Source organism: Protopterus annectens, chromosome 17.part0, assembly GCF_019279795.1.
Source record: "Protopterus annectens isolate FY-2018-M chromosome 17.part0, PAN1.0, whole genome shotgun sequence".
Lineage (NCBI taxonomy): Eukaryota > Metazoa > Chordata > Ceratodontiformes > Protopteridae > Protopterus > Protopterus annectens.
In genome coordinates this window covers 496,827,274-496,847,627 of record NC_056751.1, presented here as the reverse complement: position 1 = coordinate 496,847,627, position 20,354 = coordinate 496,827,274, and the positions used below count along the sequence as shown (strand labels likewise).

The 20,354-nt window shown below is 38.9% G+C and overlaps 1 protein-coding gene across 1 annotated transcript in view; it reads left to right on the top strand.

Moving 5' to 3' along the window:
- SHANK1 (SH3 and multiple ankyrin repeat domains 1) overlaps positions 1-20,354 on the top strand; it is a 3,668,399-nt gene that overhangs the window by 3,466,107 nt on the left and 181,938 nt on the right. The window contains exons 23-24 of the mRNA XM_044059396.1: positions 4,289-4,767; positions 4,954-6,941. Of these exons, the coding sequence (XP_043915331.1) occupies positions 4,289-4,767; positions 4,954-6,941 (2,467 nt within the window). The remainder of the gene's footprint in view (positions 1-4,288; positions 4,768-4,953; positions 6,942-20,354) is intronic.

The window sequence follows — 20,354 nt, the reverse complement described above, 5'->3', positions numbered from 1 at the left end:
GGTCAAGAAAGGCCTGCTTAGAATACATTTTTTAGTCAGACTTGTAGCTTAGAGCAGCACTACTTTTATGTTGTCTTGTTTTTGTCTGCACATGCTGGTTGTTGAAGGAGACTGATGTTGCCTAAAATGGCATTATGGGAGTAGTGACCTTTTTGAAATATATAAAATTTAAAATATATAAAAGCCATGAAGAGAGATATGCATGCCATCCCTAACAAAGCAGGTAAGGCTGTCAGTCTCGTCATCCCAGACTGATATATATTGAACTTTCTTACAAATAACACAAATAACTAACCCAGTAGTTAAGACTGATTTGTTTTGTGAAGTTAATCCTGGTAATAGAAAGATGAGGCTCAAGACTAGCTTCATAGCAACACACACACTCACACACGCACACACACACACACACACACACACACATATACAGTGCAGTTTACATTGAAAACCCTCATTTTCCATATATATTTTTGTTTAACAACCAAGTTTTATTTGAAATAGTCCCACACACATATATTTACAATTATATGTAAAAAATCACGATTCTCCTGTTACATAATTCATTAGTTCATAAAAAATCACTTTAGTATGTATTTCACCATTTGATCGTGAATTTATGAAGTCACTGCTTCATGACATAAAATTGACCACCTACTCTTTTAAACAAAACTATTGAATATGTTTCAAGTAGCAACTATGTAGAAATCCACATCTTAATAATCTCTGCAGAATGTAGCCATTAACAAGCTGCTTTGTCAAGAAAAAAAATTGCATTTTTTCCTTCAAAAAAAAAAAAAAAAAAAGATTGTATACACAAAAGAGTAAAAACAGCAAGCTTCATGAAGAAGGCAGAGAAAACGTTTTGCAGTACATTTAGAAGTAAACAAAGACAAAAGGAGTGAGGAAGAAGTTAAAGTAAGTAGGCTTAAAATGAAGAAGTCAAAAATACATAGTAAATAACAGAGTATTTTTGGTCATGAAGGATAAGAAAAGAGATTTACCCAAACCGTGCAGATGTAGCACTTGAAGTAGAGGTGGCCTTTCACTGAGGAAAGTGTCCTTAAAGAACTTGAAGAAATAAAGCTGGGCAGAGGAATGGACAAGACTTGTGCTACGGTTCTTTAGAGAATTCAGAAATGTTGCAATACTATTAGCTAAGCCATTAAACACATGGGAGGGTTATAAGCTTCCTGATGACTGGAACAGATTACATTTCATTCTACTGCACCTGGGCAGAAACAAAGCCAATAATATAAACATACTGTGTGAGTTCTGTTTGTAGGAATGATTAATGAATCACAGCTAAAGTAAAGACATTTAGAAGATGTAGAAATGTTCACAGCAGTGAATTTAAGGTGGTATGGATTTAAAACAGGAAGGCCATGGCAAACAAATCTTATTCAGTTCTAGAAATGGGCTGTGGATAAGGAATACATAATTCTGCAAAACAATTGATATGCACAAACTATTAGTTAAAAATTAAGCCGACTGAAGGGCAAGTATTGTGAGATACAATGGATAAACACTTGTCTTACTGAAATGCACAAGGGACCACAGAAGTAAGATTACCTCAGATGGGAACCAATGAGATACAACAGTGTCAGTAAAAACAAAGTGATTTTTGTTGTTTAATAAAGTTATGTTACATATGGCTTTGAAAGCAAAAATCTGCATTTATGTTCATGATGACATGAAGTTGCGCAACAGTGGTTATACAAATGAATGTATTTAAAGAATGAGAAAAGACTTGAGCAGACAGAAGGAATGTTCTAACACACAGGCACTTAAATTTACTGCAAAAATAAAGTATAATGTGCTTGTGGATAGCCATACAAGGGAGTACATAAATGGACAGAAAGTACCAGCAGCAGCATTAGATGAAAGTGTCCTAAAGTCATATCAGATGGCCTTCCACCAGTGTGAAAAAGTAACAAGGATTAATGCACAGCTTATAAACAAAGGGATAGTGTATACACATCACAAAAGGTTATTATATATATATATATTCAAGCACAACATGGATCTATGGATGATAAACAGAAAAGTCATCTGCCCTGAGGAGCTACCACATTGAAAATAAGCCAGTGACCTTAACTTTCAACAAATGTGTGTCCATTGTCTTAAGAAAGCCTTTCTATTTATTGCATAGCTTATAAACAAAGTGATTATGTTTAGATCTAGGCTTGTCATTATCCCTTTACTGAGCCTTCATTAAGCCATTCATTGAGTATAACTGGAATTCCAACAGAGATACCTTACTAAAAGAATACAAGGCCTAAACAATATGTCCCGCAAGGGACAACTCAAAGCCCTGTCTCTCTACTCAATATCTCACAGACTGTTGGAGGTGATCTGCGTCTAGCATACAAGAAATACTCCAGAGCAATACTGATGAATTAACTGCACATCAGGAAGTCCAATGTCATTAGAAACAGTCTATGGATCTAAAGCTCTTCTACAGCATTAACAGGATGGCTTTTTGGGACCTGTGTGTCTCACATAGCTTATTGCTGCTCTAGAACAGACCTTCCATCCACTTAAAACAAAGCTCACCCCTGTCTATATTGAAGTGTAAGTTGGTTATGGATGCGAAACAGTACATTTACCCCAGGACTGCCCCTGTACTAATGTTATAGAAAGGCAACATCTAAATGCTTTATATCATGCATGGGTCCCCTCAAATTACCTATAGTATGATCCCAGTTATTCTTGCTACAGGTAATATACAATTAGCAATCATGGGATGAGTAAGGCCAATCTAACTCTAATTATGAAAGGCTAATTCAAGCACCAAAAGGAAATTGTTCATGCTTAAAGTGGCCCACAAGTGCAACTAGTACTTATGAACCTTGAAGGAAGACTAGCAGACATCAACTTTTAATCTCATGAGGTGAAAAATAAAAGCTTTGATCCTTCTTCATAGACAAAGGCAATTTTAAGTGGTTCTGAAAACACCATCTACATGACAACATAAACAGAAGGTGAAAATTCAACAGGCTCAAGAAGTGGTGATTAGTCGGAACCAGAAGCTTTATAACAAATTACTAAAATTGGAAATGAATAAAATTAATGCATTATAGAAACATCAATAACCTCCTGAGATATAGTACATTAAAATAGGTGCCGCATTTCAAAAATGACAATGTGAGAACAGGAGGTCACAAGACAAAGATATCTTGTGGTCATTGCAAGAAAGATGCGTCATTTAACACGAGGCAGTAGGACTGCAAACAGTAGGTAGAGCCATCTTTAGAAGGACTTGGATAAGGGGAAAGGTTACGCTGCTGCCTTTGTTAAGACTTGTAACTTATTCAGTAAGTGACAGTAATGAAGATGGGTCATGTTGCCCTTTCCTGCCATCAAACTCCAGATTTCTGTGTATTACCCCTGATCTTCTTTCATCCGTACTGTCAGGGTATAAAACTGTTGATCAGGGCTTGGACAGTACAATAGGAGGCACACCTAGAATGAAAATACATGCAGCTGAGACTTGAAAAACTCTACAATTTTTTAATTAATAAATACATTAGATACAAGTTTCTCTTTTGAGGAATGACCAAGGGGCACTGCTTGTTTTAAGGAATGGCTCAGAATTACATACTTCACAAGTGGAAAAAGAGGGACTCAGGCGCAAGATCCAGGAAGTCTTAATCTTATGTGCTGGATTGCCAAATTGCCAAACTGTTGAACTTTTAAAATTTAGGAGGCAACAGCAATTAGTAAGATATGAGCACCTGCTTTGAATGTGATGGCACAGTTCAGTAAGATTTGTTGGTGGGGGAGTGCTTAGCTTCTTCATATACATTTTTTGAGCTCATTTTATCATTGTTTTGAATTGCTACAGACTGATAAGGCAAAGAGATGTAGAAGCATTTTAGTTTCTTTATTTGAAGATTAATCAGAATGTTTCAAAACTTTCAACATATGCACTGGAATACGTTAAAAATGAAGACTGAGCACCCTACAAGATGCTTCACACCTGGCCGTGCTTTATCCCAGTATGCTATTTTTTTGTCTTTTTTTATATTTGCATTTAGTGGAAATGCCCAGAGCTGACAATATTGCCATTGATGAAGCACCCATTTTTGACATGCCATCTGGATATTCTCATATGCATTGTTGTGTTTATTTGCTTTGTTTTTTTCTTTATGTATATATTTATTTAATTTTTATTAATGAGTGTTTTCAGAGCATGTTATTCTTCATAAAAATGCATTGCAGTGTTTTGTTCTTGTGCATTTTAAAAACGTAATGCGTGTAACACCTTATCTCCTGTTTGATATTTTGGTAGGTTCTACAGAAGATGAGAGGCAATTTCTAGCTCCACCCCCCCTGAAGTTTACAAGAAGTTTATCTGTACCGAGTTCTGATGATATCCCCCCTCCTCCAACCACAGCACCTCCTGAACCTCCATTCAATTCACCTTCTCCTGGAGCTGGGCGAGGGGCTCCTTCTGTTAGATCTACCTTCAATCCCAGTGCAGAAGCAAAACTCTACACTTCCAACATTCGTCAGGATGCACTTGCCTTTGAACAACAGATGAAAGAGCGTCAAAACAGAGACAGAGTTCTGCTATACCACCAAGATTCAGATCCAGGTCTTGATGAGAGGCCTCGATCCAGCATGGGATCCCAGGCCAACCCAAGGACTCGTCGAAGTCAAACACAAGAAAGCCGTTATGTGAATGTCCCTGGCAGAACTGTTAACACTGCTATGTATGTGCCAGCCAAACCAATGCGTCGGAAAGGTCAGCTGGTGAAGCAGTCAAAAGTGGAGGATGAGCAACAGCACCATCATCAACAACAGCATCAACATCATCAACATCAGCATCAGCAACAGCACCATCAGCATCAGCAGCAGCAGCATCACCAACATCATCAACATCAGCAGCAGCATCATCCACATCAGCAACAGCATCATCCGCATCAGCATCAACAACAGCAGCAACAGCAGCAGGAGCAGCACCAGCAGCAGGAAAAGAGTTCCATTCCTATACCAACAATCATCATCAAAGCTCCTTCAACTAGCAGCAGTGGCCGCAGCAGTCAGGGCAGCAGTGTGGAGGCTGAAACGCAAGTAGAACAAATTCCAGCCTTGCAGCCCCAAGATAGCATGGACTTCACGAGCCAATTTGGTGAAGCAATTGTTGGTGCAGCTAGACGTGACAGGGAGTGGTATCAGGAGGCCAGGAGAAAGTCAGTCTTATTTTTATCCACAGACATGGGGGATGAAGATGCAGAACCCACTCCAACCCCTCGTCTCAAGCATTCTAAATCTATTGATGAGGGGATGTTTGCCAATGAACCTTACATGCACCTAAATATTCCTTCATCCCTAGGTCTGGCTGGGGGCTTTAGTATGGCAAGTGGATTTTCATATGAACCCAAGACTGCGAAAGCTAGAGATCTAGGGTCTAGTGTTTTCAATTCTTTATCAACATTTTCACCCCACATTCAAACACGTTCAAGTGAGCCTGCAAATAGTCAGATGGAGAGTCATATTAGTACATTTATACACCCCCTAACAGGTAAAGTACTCGACCCTAGTTCCCCTTTGGGATTGGCTCTAGCAGCAAGGGAGCGGGTGTTGAAGGAATCACAGACACAGCAGCAAAGCAGAACTGATGCTGAAGGAAGAAAGAGTCGTCCTACTTCTCCACGTTACGCTAATCCCAGTAAAGCAGAACTAGAAGCTCGAGAAGATTCTTCAAAAGAGATTTGGGCATCAGGATCAGATCATAAGAAAGAGGTAGATTACAAGTCCAGTTTCACTATATCAAGTAATGAGAAGCTGGAGAAAAGAGAGGCAGATAATCCCCAAAACCTAACACATGGGTTAATGCTTGTACATAAGACTGAAGAAAGCAAAATGTGGGAAAAGAAGTCAGAAGACAGTGACAAAACAGAATTGCATGTCAGATTCTTGGATAATTCAAGAGCAAATGATGTGTCAAAAGAAAGAGCTGAGAAAAATGAGATACCGCGGAAGGAACCAGCTCTTACTCGCCCAACTTTTATCAATATAAAAATGGAGTCAACAGAAGGCAACAAAGATGAAAATGGACTTCCTCTCATAGTTCTCCCCCCTCCTGCACCATCAATAGATGTTGAGGATGAATTTGTTTTTGGTGAACCTTTGCCCCCACCTCTAGAATTTTCAAATAGTTTTGAAAAGTCAGACTCACCTCCATCTCCTACTCCTGTAGTGCCTCCGCCGCCTCCACCTGATCCATCAAATAACCCTAACTTAGATTCCACAACATCTAGTCTTACCTCATATGACAGTGAGGTGGCTAATTTGACCCAAACATCCTCTGAAACAAAAGAACCTCATGTCAATTTTTCAGATGTTGTGTCTTCTGTTCAAATTCCAGCCTCAGACACAATTGAAACTGTGACAGACTCTGGAATTGAGGAAATTGATAGCAGGAGTAGCAGTGACCATCACTTAGAAACTATTAGCAGTGTATCAACTCTTTCAAGCATGTCTGGGCTCTCAACAGAAGGAAATGAACTGCTTGACACTTACATTGCATATTTAGATGGTCAAGCTTTTGGGACAGAAAAACCTCCTGTTCCACCTAAGTTTCGGTCTAGAACTTTCCCAAACAGAATTTCAGGGGTACTCAGGGATCCCACTACTTCTACTAGTTCTGCAACCTCCACAACATGTAGTACAGAAAATATCTTTACCATGACTCCTCCTCATGGGCCTTTATCTACATCATGTTCTGAGCCTCATAAATTACTTGAACAAAAATCATCTAGTTTGCCATGGGATGAAAGCCCACATGGAAAGACCTCACCAATCTCAAGCATGAAGGCAAGCATCATCAGTGAACTGAGCTCCAAACTACAGCAGATGAGTGGTGTGTCATGGGCTAGAACTTCAGACCCCGGGCCATCTCTTTCAACAGACAGTTCAGCCAAGTCAGCGAGAAACAGGTAATGTTGTTTGTTTTGTGCTGAACACAGGTGATGACACAGCTGTGCGCAGAGCAATACTTTTAAAATGCTCAGCAATGTATGAAAGCATCCTAGCTAAACGGTTGCATTGTTTAGAGGGTAAAACAAGCTTGTGTGGCTCTCAGCACTGGGTAAAAACATACTAGCTAAAGTATTACATTGCTTATAGGGTAAAACAAATGTTTCAGTCATTCATCAAGGGGGTGAAACCATATGAGCTAAAGTGCCACATTCTTTACAGGGTAAAACAAGCAAAAGTCTAAATAATTGAGGTCTACAATGAAATAATAAAATTCAGATCTGTTCTGGATGTAAAGTGGAATGAAGAGTACAGTTCAGTTCCAGAACAGCAACGCACATAGCCATGCTAATGGAATTAATACACAACATTTCTGTGTTTCTCTCTTTATTATTTCTAACATTTGTTTTTTCCAGCTGTTGACACCAAGTGAGTGTACCCATTTTTCTATCACTCACTCCACTTGCCATATAACCCATGTTGTGGAGCTTTTCCATGTTTTTGATCAGATTTGTCTAAATTTTTCCAGTTCTCACTATCTCTGTAATATGTTATACATTTCACAACTTTAGTTTTCTTAGTAATTTTGTTAATTTTCATTGTTGTTAGTGCATGTGTCAGTACAATTAGTTTTTTCTAACTAATTGTTACTGTATTGGAGCTTTTCTCCCTGGGTCTCTGCTGAAAATGGGCTACTTGCCCAGTCGGCCACTACTTGGTTAACAAATTTAAATAAATAAATAAATAAATAAATAAATAAAAAATAAATATAATTTGACTTTCTGGATTCCCATTTAATATCAGACTGTAGGTGATGGTCCTTGCTGTGTTATGTCTCCAGGAAAGGAAATTTTCTCAGTCTGTTGTCAGCCTTCTGGCATGTGAGTTAGAATCATACCCAAGTCATCAATTTTCAGGTAGGACAACTCTTTTTGTACCAGCTGGCTGTCCTTAGATGTAGTGAACCAGAAAGCAGCAAATTATGCTGCATTCATCTTGAAGACCACTATCCTGTAAGTAGAAAGGAAAACATTAGAACTACAAAGTGTTGTTGTCTACTCTGCTAATATACTATGATTAATTGGAAACTAGATACACATGAAAAGGAAGACCTTGTACATGTTATCACACAAACTAGAACTCATTTTATACTGTAACCAGTCCATTGTGTAATACTAGAATGGTTTGTAAAGATATTTTTTCAAATGTTTAGAAAAAAAAAACCTCCAAACTTCTCCTTTTCAAGCATTAATACAGCTGACACTTTTTCAAAATGTTCTTCCTCTTACACATTGGTTACTGCATATGACCTGGTAAACTGACTGCATTATACATATCCCATTTCAGCCCACATTAGTAAGTTCCTGCAACCATAGATTTGCAGTTTCCAAACATCTCTGTAGCTGGTTTGGTCTATGACTTATTCAAATTAAATGATTCCAAATTTACTTTGGAATAGTTTAAACTACCCAAGAGAATTACACGGTTAGCGACAAAAATGTAATAAGGCATTATAAATATTCTTGATGATGCATAGTGTCCATATATGTTTTTTTGTAGATCAGAATTATTATTACATCTTCTAATGAAGAAAATGTAGTTATGTCAACTACTGTAGTTTGTAATAGTTTGTTTTTAGAGGTAAACATAGCAGATATAGGATCTTTAATCAACAGTCACTGCCCAGTCTGTTGGAGCTTATTGCATTTTAAAGAACCTGGGGATGTTAAATGGTCAGAATCCCAGAGCTCAACAATCTAAATATTTGATAAAGCATTACTTTATATAAAGCTTAAATACTCGTGATATTTATTCCCTAAGCTTTTTGCATTTGTAAAGTAGACATGTATAATATGATTAGGTTGTCTATAAATTGTTCCTTTGTTACTTGATCAGGGATTATGTCTAAAAAAGTGGTCAGTAGAGTCTTAATTTTACTTCTGACAGGTTACTCTCCTAGTGACCCAAATGGAATGTTAACAGACATCCTATGATCCTGAATGAAGTGTACCCAGTAAGTCACTGGTTTTATTGAATATGTTGCACAAAAGCTGTTATTACCATGTATTAAATAAGATTGCCTTAATGTAGGAATAATCATTTCCTCTGCAGGATGGCATAATTTCACTCCAGATCACATGCATGATTAACTTCAATCTAGTCTAATATCTTAAGGGTAATATTTTTCATATGATTGCATGGAGTGCTTACAGGATCATTAGTTCCACAATATACAGGAATATGTTTATAATGTTACTCACCCTTCGGTAGTCTTGTTTTATTTTTTCATATGATTGCATGGAGTGCTTACAGGATCATTAGTTCCACAATATACAGGAATATGTTTATAATGTTACTCACCCTTCGGTAGTTTTGTTTAATAAGGATGGAATATTAGTTTAATATCCAGCAATGAAGAAATTGTTACACTTCATTTAGCTGTATCACTTATTTTCCTTCTTACTAAGTTTAACAATAAACCTGTTGATAAGATATTTTTCAATTTTTTAGCTGTGCATGATTTATCAGAATTTACAATGTCTTGATTTTTAACAGTGCTGGGGATTCTTACTAAAGCTGATTCACTGAGATAGGCAGTAAAGGACTTTTATAACCTGATACTCTTTGCTCTTTGTTTTTGTGCATTTGTGTGAAATAAGTTTTAATACTTGACTGTAGCCGCTTATATGTTTGTGTTAAACAAACTTGAAATATATTACTGGGACCATTATAATTGATGTTGATATTATTACAGTTTTTATTATTTATTATCACAACCAGATATCTGAAGTGTACCCTTTCAACAACATGGCTGAGGGAAGATGGCTGTCTGTGGACAAAAAAGAACTGACCTTGCTGTCATAATCAAGATACATAATCATTAATCTGCCTTAGTGTGCATTTGTGTAAATCAAGCTGGAATACTTTATTGTAGAATTTTTTTTACCCATTCAGCCATCTATGTGTAGACAATTAAATAAAGTGACTGCATTTAATGGGCATGAAGACTATCTGTGTACTTACCCTGCCTGACTTTGTTTGATTACTATTAAGTATTTTTGATCTGGTGCGACAGGAGCAGTGTTACACAATGTACTATATTTACTGATGTTACTGTAACATGATCTTTGCTGTGACTTATGTATGCAAGCGTGTGTGTGTGTGTGTGTGTGTGTGTGTGTGTGTGTGTGTGTGTGTGTGTGTGTGTGTGTGTGTGTGTGTGTGTGTGTGTGTGTGTGTGTGTGTGTGTGTGTGTGTGTGTGTGTGTTGGGAGGGGGGTTATAACATATTTAACATAGCAAGCTGCCTTTATTGTTTCACATCCCATCACAATCAGACATCAGTATTGAACACAATATTTGACTACATTTTGCTACTTGTACAGGATGTTTGCAGAGCAGCTAAACGTTGGCACAGTGTGTGTGCAGTAAGAGGCAGTGAGATTTCACATCATTTCAATCTCTGACTGAATTCATGCTTGTGGATGTTTCTGACTGGAGTCTTCGTTTCCTTTCCACTTATGCCTGGGTTTTATCCAGCTGCATCGATTTTCTTTAAACTCCAAATACATGCAGTGATTGAATTGATGATCCCCCGGTGTGCCTGTGTGTGTGTGTGTTTTGGCATGCAAGTTCATAAATATTATTGGTAGTAGAAAAAACAGTTGACTTGCAACTGTATTTCAGAAATGAGTCATAAAATTTGTTGGTGATGATTTAAGCCTTCAGACGTTCTGCTAGCCTAGTGATTCTCACATGCAAGGTTGCATAAGTAGAGTTTGACACTCTAAGCTGGGGCCTCTGCCCTTAGCCCCACTTAGTTTAAATCCCTACTGCTCAGAGGTAAGCACAAATGTTCGAAATGGCTTGTCTGAACATTGTGGTTATTATTTTTTTAAGTGTTACAAACAATCTAATCTCAAAAGTATGTACAGAATGCAGGTTTAACTTGTGTGAGGCCTTGGGATATAATGATCATCACTTCTTTAACTTTGCTTTTGGTCAAACATTAGTGCTGTGTGCATAGTCATTTTACCTTGGCTAGGGACAGTGCCCTTTTTCAAAACAATAATGTGGAATATGTTGCAGTGATAATTTTTTTCTCTTTCCTCACAATTGAGAATCAGATATTTACACAGGTAGATTACTTTTGGTGTAGTTGTAAAGAAGCATATATGGTGTATATATGTCTAAAAACAACAACTTGAAATGTGTTAACTGTTTCCTTGTAAGAACTGGACCCCTTAATGAACCTTTATCTTTTTTTCTGGCACATTTAAATCCATTAATGAAACCAGTGAGTAAAGGAATACAGGACTGCCACATTTCTTTAGTTGTCACCGGATTTTCAACTGGATGATGTCTGGTATATGTGTACAATAGATGTAAAAATACTATAGACCAACATCCCTCACCTGGTAAGTTTAGATGTTGAATACAAGCTGAATAAGGTTGATATTTATGTCCTAAGTTTTTCACTTTTTTTGTGTCATATTGAACATATGCTGACCAATTTTTACAATGACTGTTGCATGCAGTTAACAGACACGGCAATGAATGTATCATATAAAGTCATCTTCACTAATTTCTTTATGGTATATCTGAAGGACCAATTTATGATGCTAACCTCAGTCTCTATCTACATACCATGGACATTGTGTTATTTAGTAATTGTTGGCTTATTTGGACCTCAGATGCAACAAAGCTGAAATACTTCATGTCTAACTTAGATGAGAACAAGTAGGACTATTTCTCTTAACTGTACAGATATTCACAGACTGTCAGATTTATTGTCTAATATTTTTTGGTCTGCTTCACCTAAAATTTGTGGTTTTCTGGTAAATCACTGAAGATTGAAGTCACTAAATGATGACAATGATCTGATTGTCAGACTTCATATCCTGCAGAACGCGACATACATGGTAAAGTATGTTACTTTAACAACTGTATAAGTTTTTAAAAGCAATGATTAAAATCTGTCCCTGATTTGGGGCATTTCACCCTAAATGTTTTTGTATTTGTCCAAATTTCTTATGCTACAATGTTGAGTAGAACTCTCTTTAACCCAGCAATTCCAAGCTATTCCTTTCCTAGATATTTTAATTTTGAGGGCCCACAATAGCAATTTATGAGCATTACTCTGCACTGCTGTATGTGTCCTTCTTTGGATGAGATGCCTACTAACTGTAAAACTGTTCTGATTGGCAGCCATTCCCTACTGCATATCACCAGCACTCTTTTACACAACATAGGCAGTTTTATACTTCAAGGGCAGCAGGCACTGAATTTTTAGATGAAACACTGAAATGCAAAGTTAGTTACTTTCTCTCTTTAATATGGGATTATTCAGATAACTTTTACTCCAGCAGAGACTGTGGATACTGACTGTTATTGGTGGATTATAATGACAGCCGTTTGAGTGGCCTTTTATGGTTGAAATGTTCTGAAATGGGTAGCCTTGTCATTAGTGATTCATATGCTATGTTTCACTGCTTGCAGGAAAAATGTTCAAAACAGCAAATTTAAAACACACTTCGGGAAGGAGTGATGTATTAAACAAAGAATATAATTTAATACGATCAGGAAGGTGAACAACATGCACATTTGTGCTTGGTCCTAAACATGTGTGCAGGGGACTCATGTTTTAAAAGCAGTCCTAGGTACATTTAATCTGCCACTGTTCACATGCATTTTCTGTAAATATGGGTTCAGTGAATGTGAGCTTCAAGGCCAGAGAAATGTACTGTTGTTTATGCAGTTTTCATTATGAGACTGTACTCTTTTGTTTAGCAAATAGCTATCTTTGTCTGTGCTATAAAATTTCAAATAAAAAATTTTAATTAAATCTTAATATCTACAATCATTGTAGAAGTAAAGAAAAAAATAGTATGGAGACTGACAGGTTTGAACAGTGTTTTATGGTAACTGGGAAGAGAGAGGCAAGCAATGGGACATTGGAATGGCTGCTGCCTGCTGGGCGTACCTCTCAACCGCTTAGAACAAGAAATTTGGACAAAGCCATAAATAATCATGGGACAGAGGCCCAAAAATAGGGACAATTTTTAAAATATTGCTCTTACAAACTTAAAACATAACAGGTTTTGCATTACCATGAATTTTCTGATGGGTATGAAGTCTGAAACTCAAATATCTATCATTATTTTTCTGACATCAGCCTTTAATGATTTGCAAATGATTTGTCAGAAAACCACACTTTTATGAAAAATGGGACAAAAATATGAGGCAAAAATATGGACATTCTGTGAAAATCTGTACAGTTGAGAGGTATGCAGTGCTGGGCAGGGATGCTGGGGGATGCAGGTGAGGTAGCCTGGTCCACTACCCTGCCTAGGGTCCCATTTGACCATGATCCAGCTCTGGTTGCAGTCAGTGGTTACTATATATTGCTAAGACCAAATACGTCATACATGTATTGCTGTCAGTGATGCAACATGTAGGTCCATCCCTTACACAAACAGTCAGCTATAGCTTCCATGAAGGCTGAAGATATCATGAAAGTAAAAACAGCAAGTGCTAAAATTCCTAAGTATATTCCAAACTCAGATAACAAGTTTGCAGTAATATAGAGATCGGTTACATCTTGCTGGCAGCTACCTAATGTCAATAAACTTCTACTCATCAGGATGACTACATCTCTGTGCTTTTTTGCAGAATTCTAAAAAAAAAAATAATAATAATTTTGAAATTGGTCTGTAACGTATTAATTATCTTGATAGAATTTATGGGCTGTTTGAGCCAGCAATTTCAGTGATAATTCTCCTGCCACCATACATGGACCTCTTTGATCTGCAAAAAAAGGATAAATTAAATTGCATTGTGTGATCTTTTCTAAGTGGGCTAATTCGTCTGTTAACAAACATTTCCATTTAGATATCTCCATTTTTCCACTGAACTCATTCGCTGATATCTCATAGTATAATTATCAAGGGAAAGGGACAATTATTATATAAAATGCTGAAACATTCCTTTATAATCATCAGTTAATGTTATTTCCTTTCACATATGTCATGTTCAATCTCTAAGAGGGCAGTTTCTCAGCAGAGGCAACCGTTGTGTCCTCCACCATTAATCAATGATCAGAACAGATAGCTGGCATTACTGAAACCCTGTAGGTATTTTCTACTAATGTGTCCAAGAGAAAATAATCAAGCATTGACAGGGTTTTATTACATCTATGCTATTACAAATGTTCTGTGATCTGAGATATAGCTATACAAATGGTCAGTTTGGATAAATCTGTGACATCCTAGTGTTGAAATCCTGTCAGCAGCTGCTCTGACTAGATTTAGGGGTCAGTAATAAATGATGTATATGCCCTGTTTCTTAGTCAGTATCCTTTACAGGTCAGTTTCTGTCTTCCAGAACTCTTCAGAATTAGATATAGTGACAACAGGGTATAGACCGACACAGACAGCGGTAAGAAACACATGTGATAGGTAGATAGAGCATTACTGCTGCTGCTGTCGCTGCCCAGGGTATAGACCGACACAGACAGCGGTAAGAAACACGTGTGATAGGTAGATAGGGCATTACTGCTGCTGCTGTCGCTGCCCAGGGTATAGACCGACACAGACAGCAGTAAGAAACACGTGTGATAGGTAGATAGAGCATTACTGCTGCTGCTGTCGCTGCCATTTTCCAGCCCTTCATCTCAGAGCCCAACACCTACTAGTTGAAGTTCTGTGCGGTATTACACTTTAAAAATTCTTATACAGATAGGTGCATATACTGCAACAACAAAATCACTTTCTGTCCATCTTCTCCTCTTTACTGGCAACACTACACTGCTATAATACCTGGAGAGGAGTTTCATCCTTCATTGTTTATTCTTTTCTGTATATTTTTTTTTTGCCTGGGACATGGCCACCTATTCTTGCAAATTTTCCTCTTCACCTGCACCTTAAGGAAGTATAGCTGCCTTATATTTGTATTCCAGGACCCAAGAAGTCAGGATTAGTGAGGCCACCTCCACTAAGAGACCAGTGACCAGCAGGGTACCTCAAAGCTCCGTGGGCGGGACACTTCGATTTGGTAACTACTTCTCAGAGTTAAAGGCTAGTGCCAAGGGCATTTGGCTGACCAGATTCACAAACTACTACAAATTGGGAGCTATCATAGGTTCCCCTATGACACACATATCTCACAAGAGGGTCTAAAGAATAGTAAAAAAAGATTTACCTGTAACCATGAACAGTTAAAAGTATGTTTAATTGGTTATCCACCAAGTTGCTAAAATCAGTTCAGTTAAAGTGTATGCAAATGCTAAAAACTCAAGTATTAAAATTCAGTGCCAAGAAATGCATTATAGTGCCTTTTGGGAAAAGTGCCACCCAATCTAATTATTCCATCAGTAAGATACGCGTAACATTTGACACAGGTAGTCAGGGATCTTTGAACATATGCAGATAGTAATCTGGCTTTTGACAACATGTGGCCAAAGTACTAAGCAAACTGTTCTGTGTCACCCAATGTATTATTAAGGCATGGTGTCCAGGTCCAAAGACATTATAGTGCAACTTTATCAGAGCCATCATCGAGTATAATGTCCCATTTGGGATGTATCTGTCCAGACATATGAAACAGTTGAAATACCCACAATGATTCCTTACAAGGAGAATCCAGGGTATAAACACAGTCTTATACAGATTGCCTTAAAGCCCTAGCTCTGAACTCCATCTCCTACAGGTTAATGGTGTTCTATGTCTGGCACATATGGCATCCTTGGATCTAACTCTGATGGACCTTTTGCCACAAGATTCAAGGATTTAAAATTTACTTATTTATATGGAATATGCTCCCCTTCCATGTGAAGCAGAGTCCGTTCCTAACCCTATTTAATCATTCTCCTTGACCAATGGATGAGAAATCAGAAATTCTCCCTGGGTCTGTCCCCCATGTCTCTGACAGACAAAATATTCTGATCGTTTGTAATCATTTAAAGCTGTTTTAAGTGTATTTTTTACTGCTTTTGCCTTATCTTTTCAAAAAAAAAACAAAATAAAAACAAAAAAAGTCGTTATTTCCCACCTTTCTAAGCTAGTATAGTCCAGTTTTCAGGTTAGTGCTGAATTCAGGGCTGTATTACAAGTTTATGAGTTGCCCATACCTTACTTGGATAGAAGGAAGTTTCTCTGTTCACCTGTGAGAGAGGACAGCTTTGAGCAGCCTATCTGTCCCTGGAGGAATGGTTCCAGCCCAGAAGTTAGTAGTTTATTGGCCATTTTGGGCTAATCTCTTATCTCTTTCATTTCTCTGCTATAAAAACCACGTTTGCACAATTTTGCACGCCGGGCAGCACCAGTTAGATAGGGTTAAATTATTCCCGGCTCCACTAAGTCTCCTCTTCAGTTTTTCCTTGAAACTAGTCTAACTCTCAACCTAAGCACTCAAACAGCATCCCACAGCCCAGCACTTGCTCAGACCTAATAGCAAGCACTAATATATCCTGACACTTGATTGCCCAGCAGGACAAGGCTCTTTATTCACCCCCTCACCAACCAAGCGACTAAGCAGCTCACCCTACTATTCAGGCATGACCAAAGGGCAATTTCAGGTGTACTCTCCAGTCCAGCTGGTGAATCTGGGTATCCTGAGGCAATGTTACAACTGCCTCATGTACACAGACAACCCTCTCCTCTTACCACAAAACACTAGCATATGTGAGAGATGCAATTATACAGCCAAACTGGAGGCTAAGCTGTCTCCACTCAAGACTGGAACAGTCAGTCAAGAGGAGAAGGTTAACACTTGCACCACACCTCCAGCCACACATAGACCTTCTAAGCCAGCACTGGCAAAAACTACACATAAATACACAAAATCATACTCGGAGGCTGTAAATAAAAACCTGCAAAAGCATCAGAGACCTCCAAAGCAGACACCCAAACAACCTGCACCTCCCGTCACAAACCAGACAACACATAAAACACAAAATCAGTAGTAATAGGTGACTCTATAGTCAGGCACACTGACGTCCCACTCACTAGGCTGGACAAGCAAAAGGTTACTGTTAGCTGCCTGTCAGGAGCTAGAATCCGCCACATAACACAAGCACTCAGGTGAGTCCAGAACAAATACAGATACTCTGTCATTGTTCATGTTGGTGTGAATGACCTGAGACGTACCTCCCCAGACTACATGAAAAGAGATATGGAGGAGCTCTCTGATCATGTAGCCCAGGCTGGTATGACCCTGACCCTGACTAGCATCCTGCCCTCACCAAAAATGATACCTCAGTATAAAGACAAAATGATCAATTTCAACAATTGGCTAAGCTTCTGGTGTCATTCAAAGGGGATCCAGTGTCTGTCAGCCTGGGACAACATGCTTGACAATCCACGTTGCTTCGCAAGAGACATCTTGCACCTGTCACCCCTAGGCTTTCGAATACTGGACAAGGATCTTGCTGCCCCCATAGTGCCTTTTTTAGGCAAGGTTCAAAAGTCAAACCCACCTCCGTAAACAGCACAATTAACAAAAAACTGAGGGTTAAGCTACTCAGTGCCAGGAGTTTAAATCTCAAAGTGCACATGCTCGAAGCACTCCTCAGTATGGAGAACGTCGACATCTGTGCAGTAACTGAAACCTGGTTCAAGGCTCCAGAGAGCACCCCACCACTACTGGGCTACAACTCATACCACACGATTCGGCTACAGAACATGGACCAAAACACAAAAGGAGAAGGTGTATCCATATTCATCAAGGATGCCTATACCTCCAGGTTAGTGGTGCAGCATGATACCTCTGAGATCATCTATGTGCAATTAACATCAGGGAAATCTCCAATGCAAATTGTGGCCTGCTACAGATCACCCTCCATGACCCAGGATCACCACTCCACCTTTCTGGAGACACTGGAAAACATTAAGGTCCTACTGAACACCCTGATATTGGGTGATTTCAATTACCCTACCATTAACTGGGAAAATACTCGAGTACAAACTCCCAGACCCAATACTTCCTGGAATTCATCAACTCAAATGCCCTGGATCAGCTGGTAAACTCCCCTACCAGAGGTGAAAACATATTGGACCTGGTCATCTCAAACATGGACGACAGGTGTTCAACACTGGAGGTCAGCCCGTCACTGGTTAGATCAGATCATAAACTAATCACTCTGGATGTCCACACCCCACCACCAACCCCAACTAAGGAAACCACAGTAAAAAAAATTTCTAAAGCAAACTTCACCTTATTTAAGACAGAGGCGGTAAGTTTCACAGCACCCACACTAAAGGATTCTGCTGCCCAAGATGCAGAAACCTTTACAAATGCACTCTGTGAGCACCTACAAGGATGCATGGATCAAGCTATCCCTAGCAAAACCAAAACTCACTCCTCTAAGAGAAGGAAATCAGTCTGGTGGACCCCTGCCATAAACAGGCTATACAATAGAAGGAGGAAACTAGTTCAGAAAAAAAGCAATTCCCAACAAGGAAAGACATCCCTGATCAGTATCAGTAAGAAACTAAAGTCCCTCATAAAATCATCCAAGGCTAACTTCGAAAGAAAAATAGCCAAGGATTCAAAAGGTGACCACAAAGCCTTCTTTAGCTGTGTTAAGAATATAAGGGGCAACTCACAGATATGTACTGAACTATTGCAAAATAGCACAAAATATACTGAACCTACTGATATTGCCAACATCCTGGCAGATAGATTCAGCGCAAACTTCACCTCCCCTCTCACCCCCAAAAGGGCCCACAACAATACCAGAAAAGTGTAGTGTCCTGGAAATTACAGATGCACAGGTGAAAATAGCCCTTTCAAAAGCCAAAAATACAGCGTCAATGGGGCCAGATGGTGTACCAGGCTGCATCTTGCACTAACTACAGATCGAACTAACCCTCCACCTAAACACGCTATTCAACCTCAGCCTCTCCACAGGCTATGTCCCCGTAGAATGGCACACAGCAACAGTTATTCCCTTCCACAAAGGAGGGGCCACAACTGACTCTGGTAACTATTACCCCATAAGCCTGACTAGACTGGTCTGCAAGGCTATGGAGCGCATCATCATGGAACTCATTAACAAAGACATTGGGAACCTCCAAACACTTGACCTGAACCATTTCGGATTTGGTAAGGGCAGATCATGCCTACTAAACCTTGTTGACTTCTTCGAGACAGTTACCAAGGCGATAGATGAGGGAAAAGTTGTTCACACAGCCTACCTTGACCTCGCCAAGGCTTTCGACACCATTACCCACTTGGGTATTACAGAAAAACTCACCAGCCTGAACATAAACCCGTACGTCACGAGATCGGTTGCCAACTAGCTTGCAGACAAAATTCACACGGTAAGAATAGCGGGCTCCAGGTCCGACTCTCAACCAGTCACAAGTGGTGTCCTGCAAGGCTTGATCCTGGGACCCTTACTGTTCGGCATATACTTCTCAGAATCGCATAATATATACTTATGAACCTAAGAACAGTCTCTATCTGCTCTTATACACTGAGTGGTCCAGTCATCAGTATATAAGATAACTTTTTTATCAAATATTAAAAAAAATTAATCGAAACGTAACTTGTAGATGGAAGAACAATAATCCATGCATAAAGTGTATGCAATTATTTCCAGCTCTGAATATGACTCAACTTCAGTTACTGGCCCAGGATCCTGTTGAAATTGGTATGGTATTAGAAAAGAATGACGAGGCTAACTCTAGCTGTTTATCTTCACAGAAGAGGGCCAGGGCATATACTTGTGGCATACTCTCCATGGCAGAGCCCCTGTTGTTAGCAAGGGATCATGAGGAAATGCTCTTCTTCACAGAAGGTGTGGCTGTTTGATCACATCTTAAGTGGAAATATGAATGTGCATTGTATATGCCCATTGTATGCCAACATCTTGGACACCAACATGCATATGCAGGAAACAGCTACTGCTTAAAGAAAACCCCCATTCCATACTGAAGTTGATGACACTGCTGCTGGTGTTCATTCCATTCACCCCCTGTAGGTCAAATAGGCATTGTTTTTTTCAAGCAGGGAGGAAGGCATGTGACAGTAGTGCTATTTATTATTTAATTAGTTATTGATATTTGATTACCAGGAAACTGTGACTGGGTTGGAATCCATTCTCAGCAGTGGCCCAAGAAGAAAAGCTTCAAAGTATTACAAAAAGTAGTGCTGCCAGAAAGGAACTTCTAGATTCAATGAAAAAACAATACCATTTTATGTCAGTCAGTAATACTCAACTAACTGAAATGTTTTAATTTTACATAAGTCAGTAATACTTAGCTAACTGAAACTTTTACATTTGCCATAAGTCAACATACTTATTGTCTTAACACTCAAATAAACCACTTTACTTGTATCCCTCACAGATGGGTACACTACCTTAATTTGTTG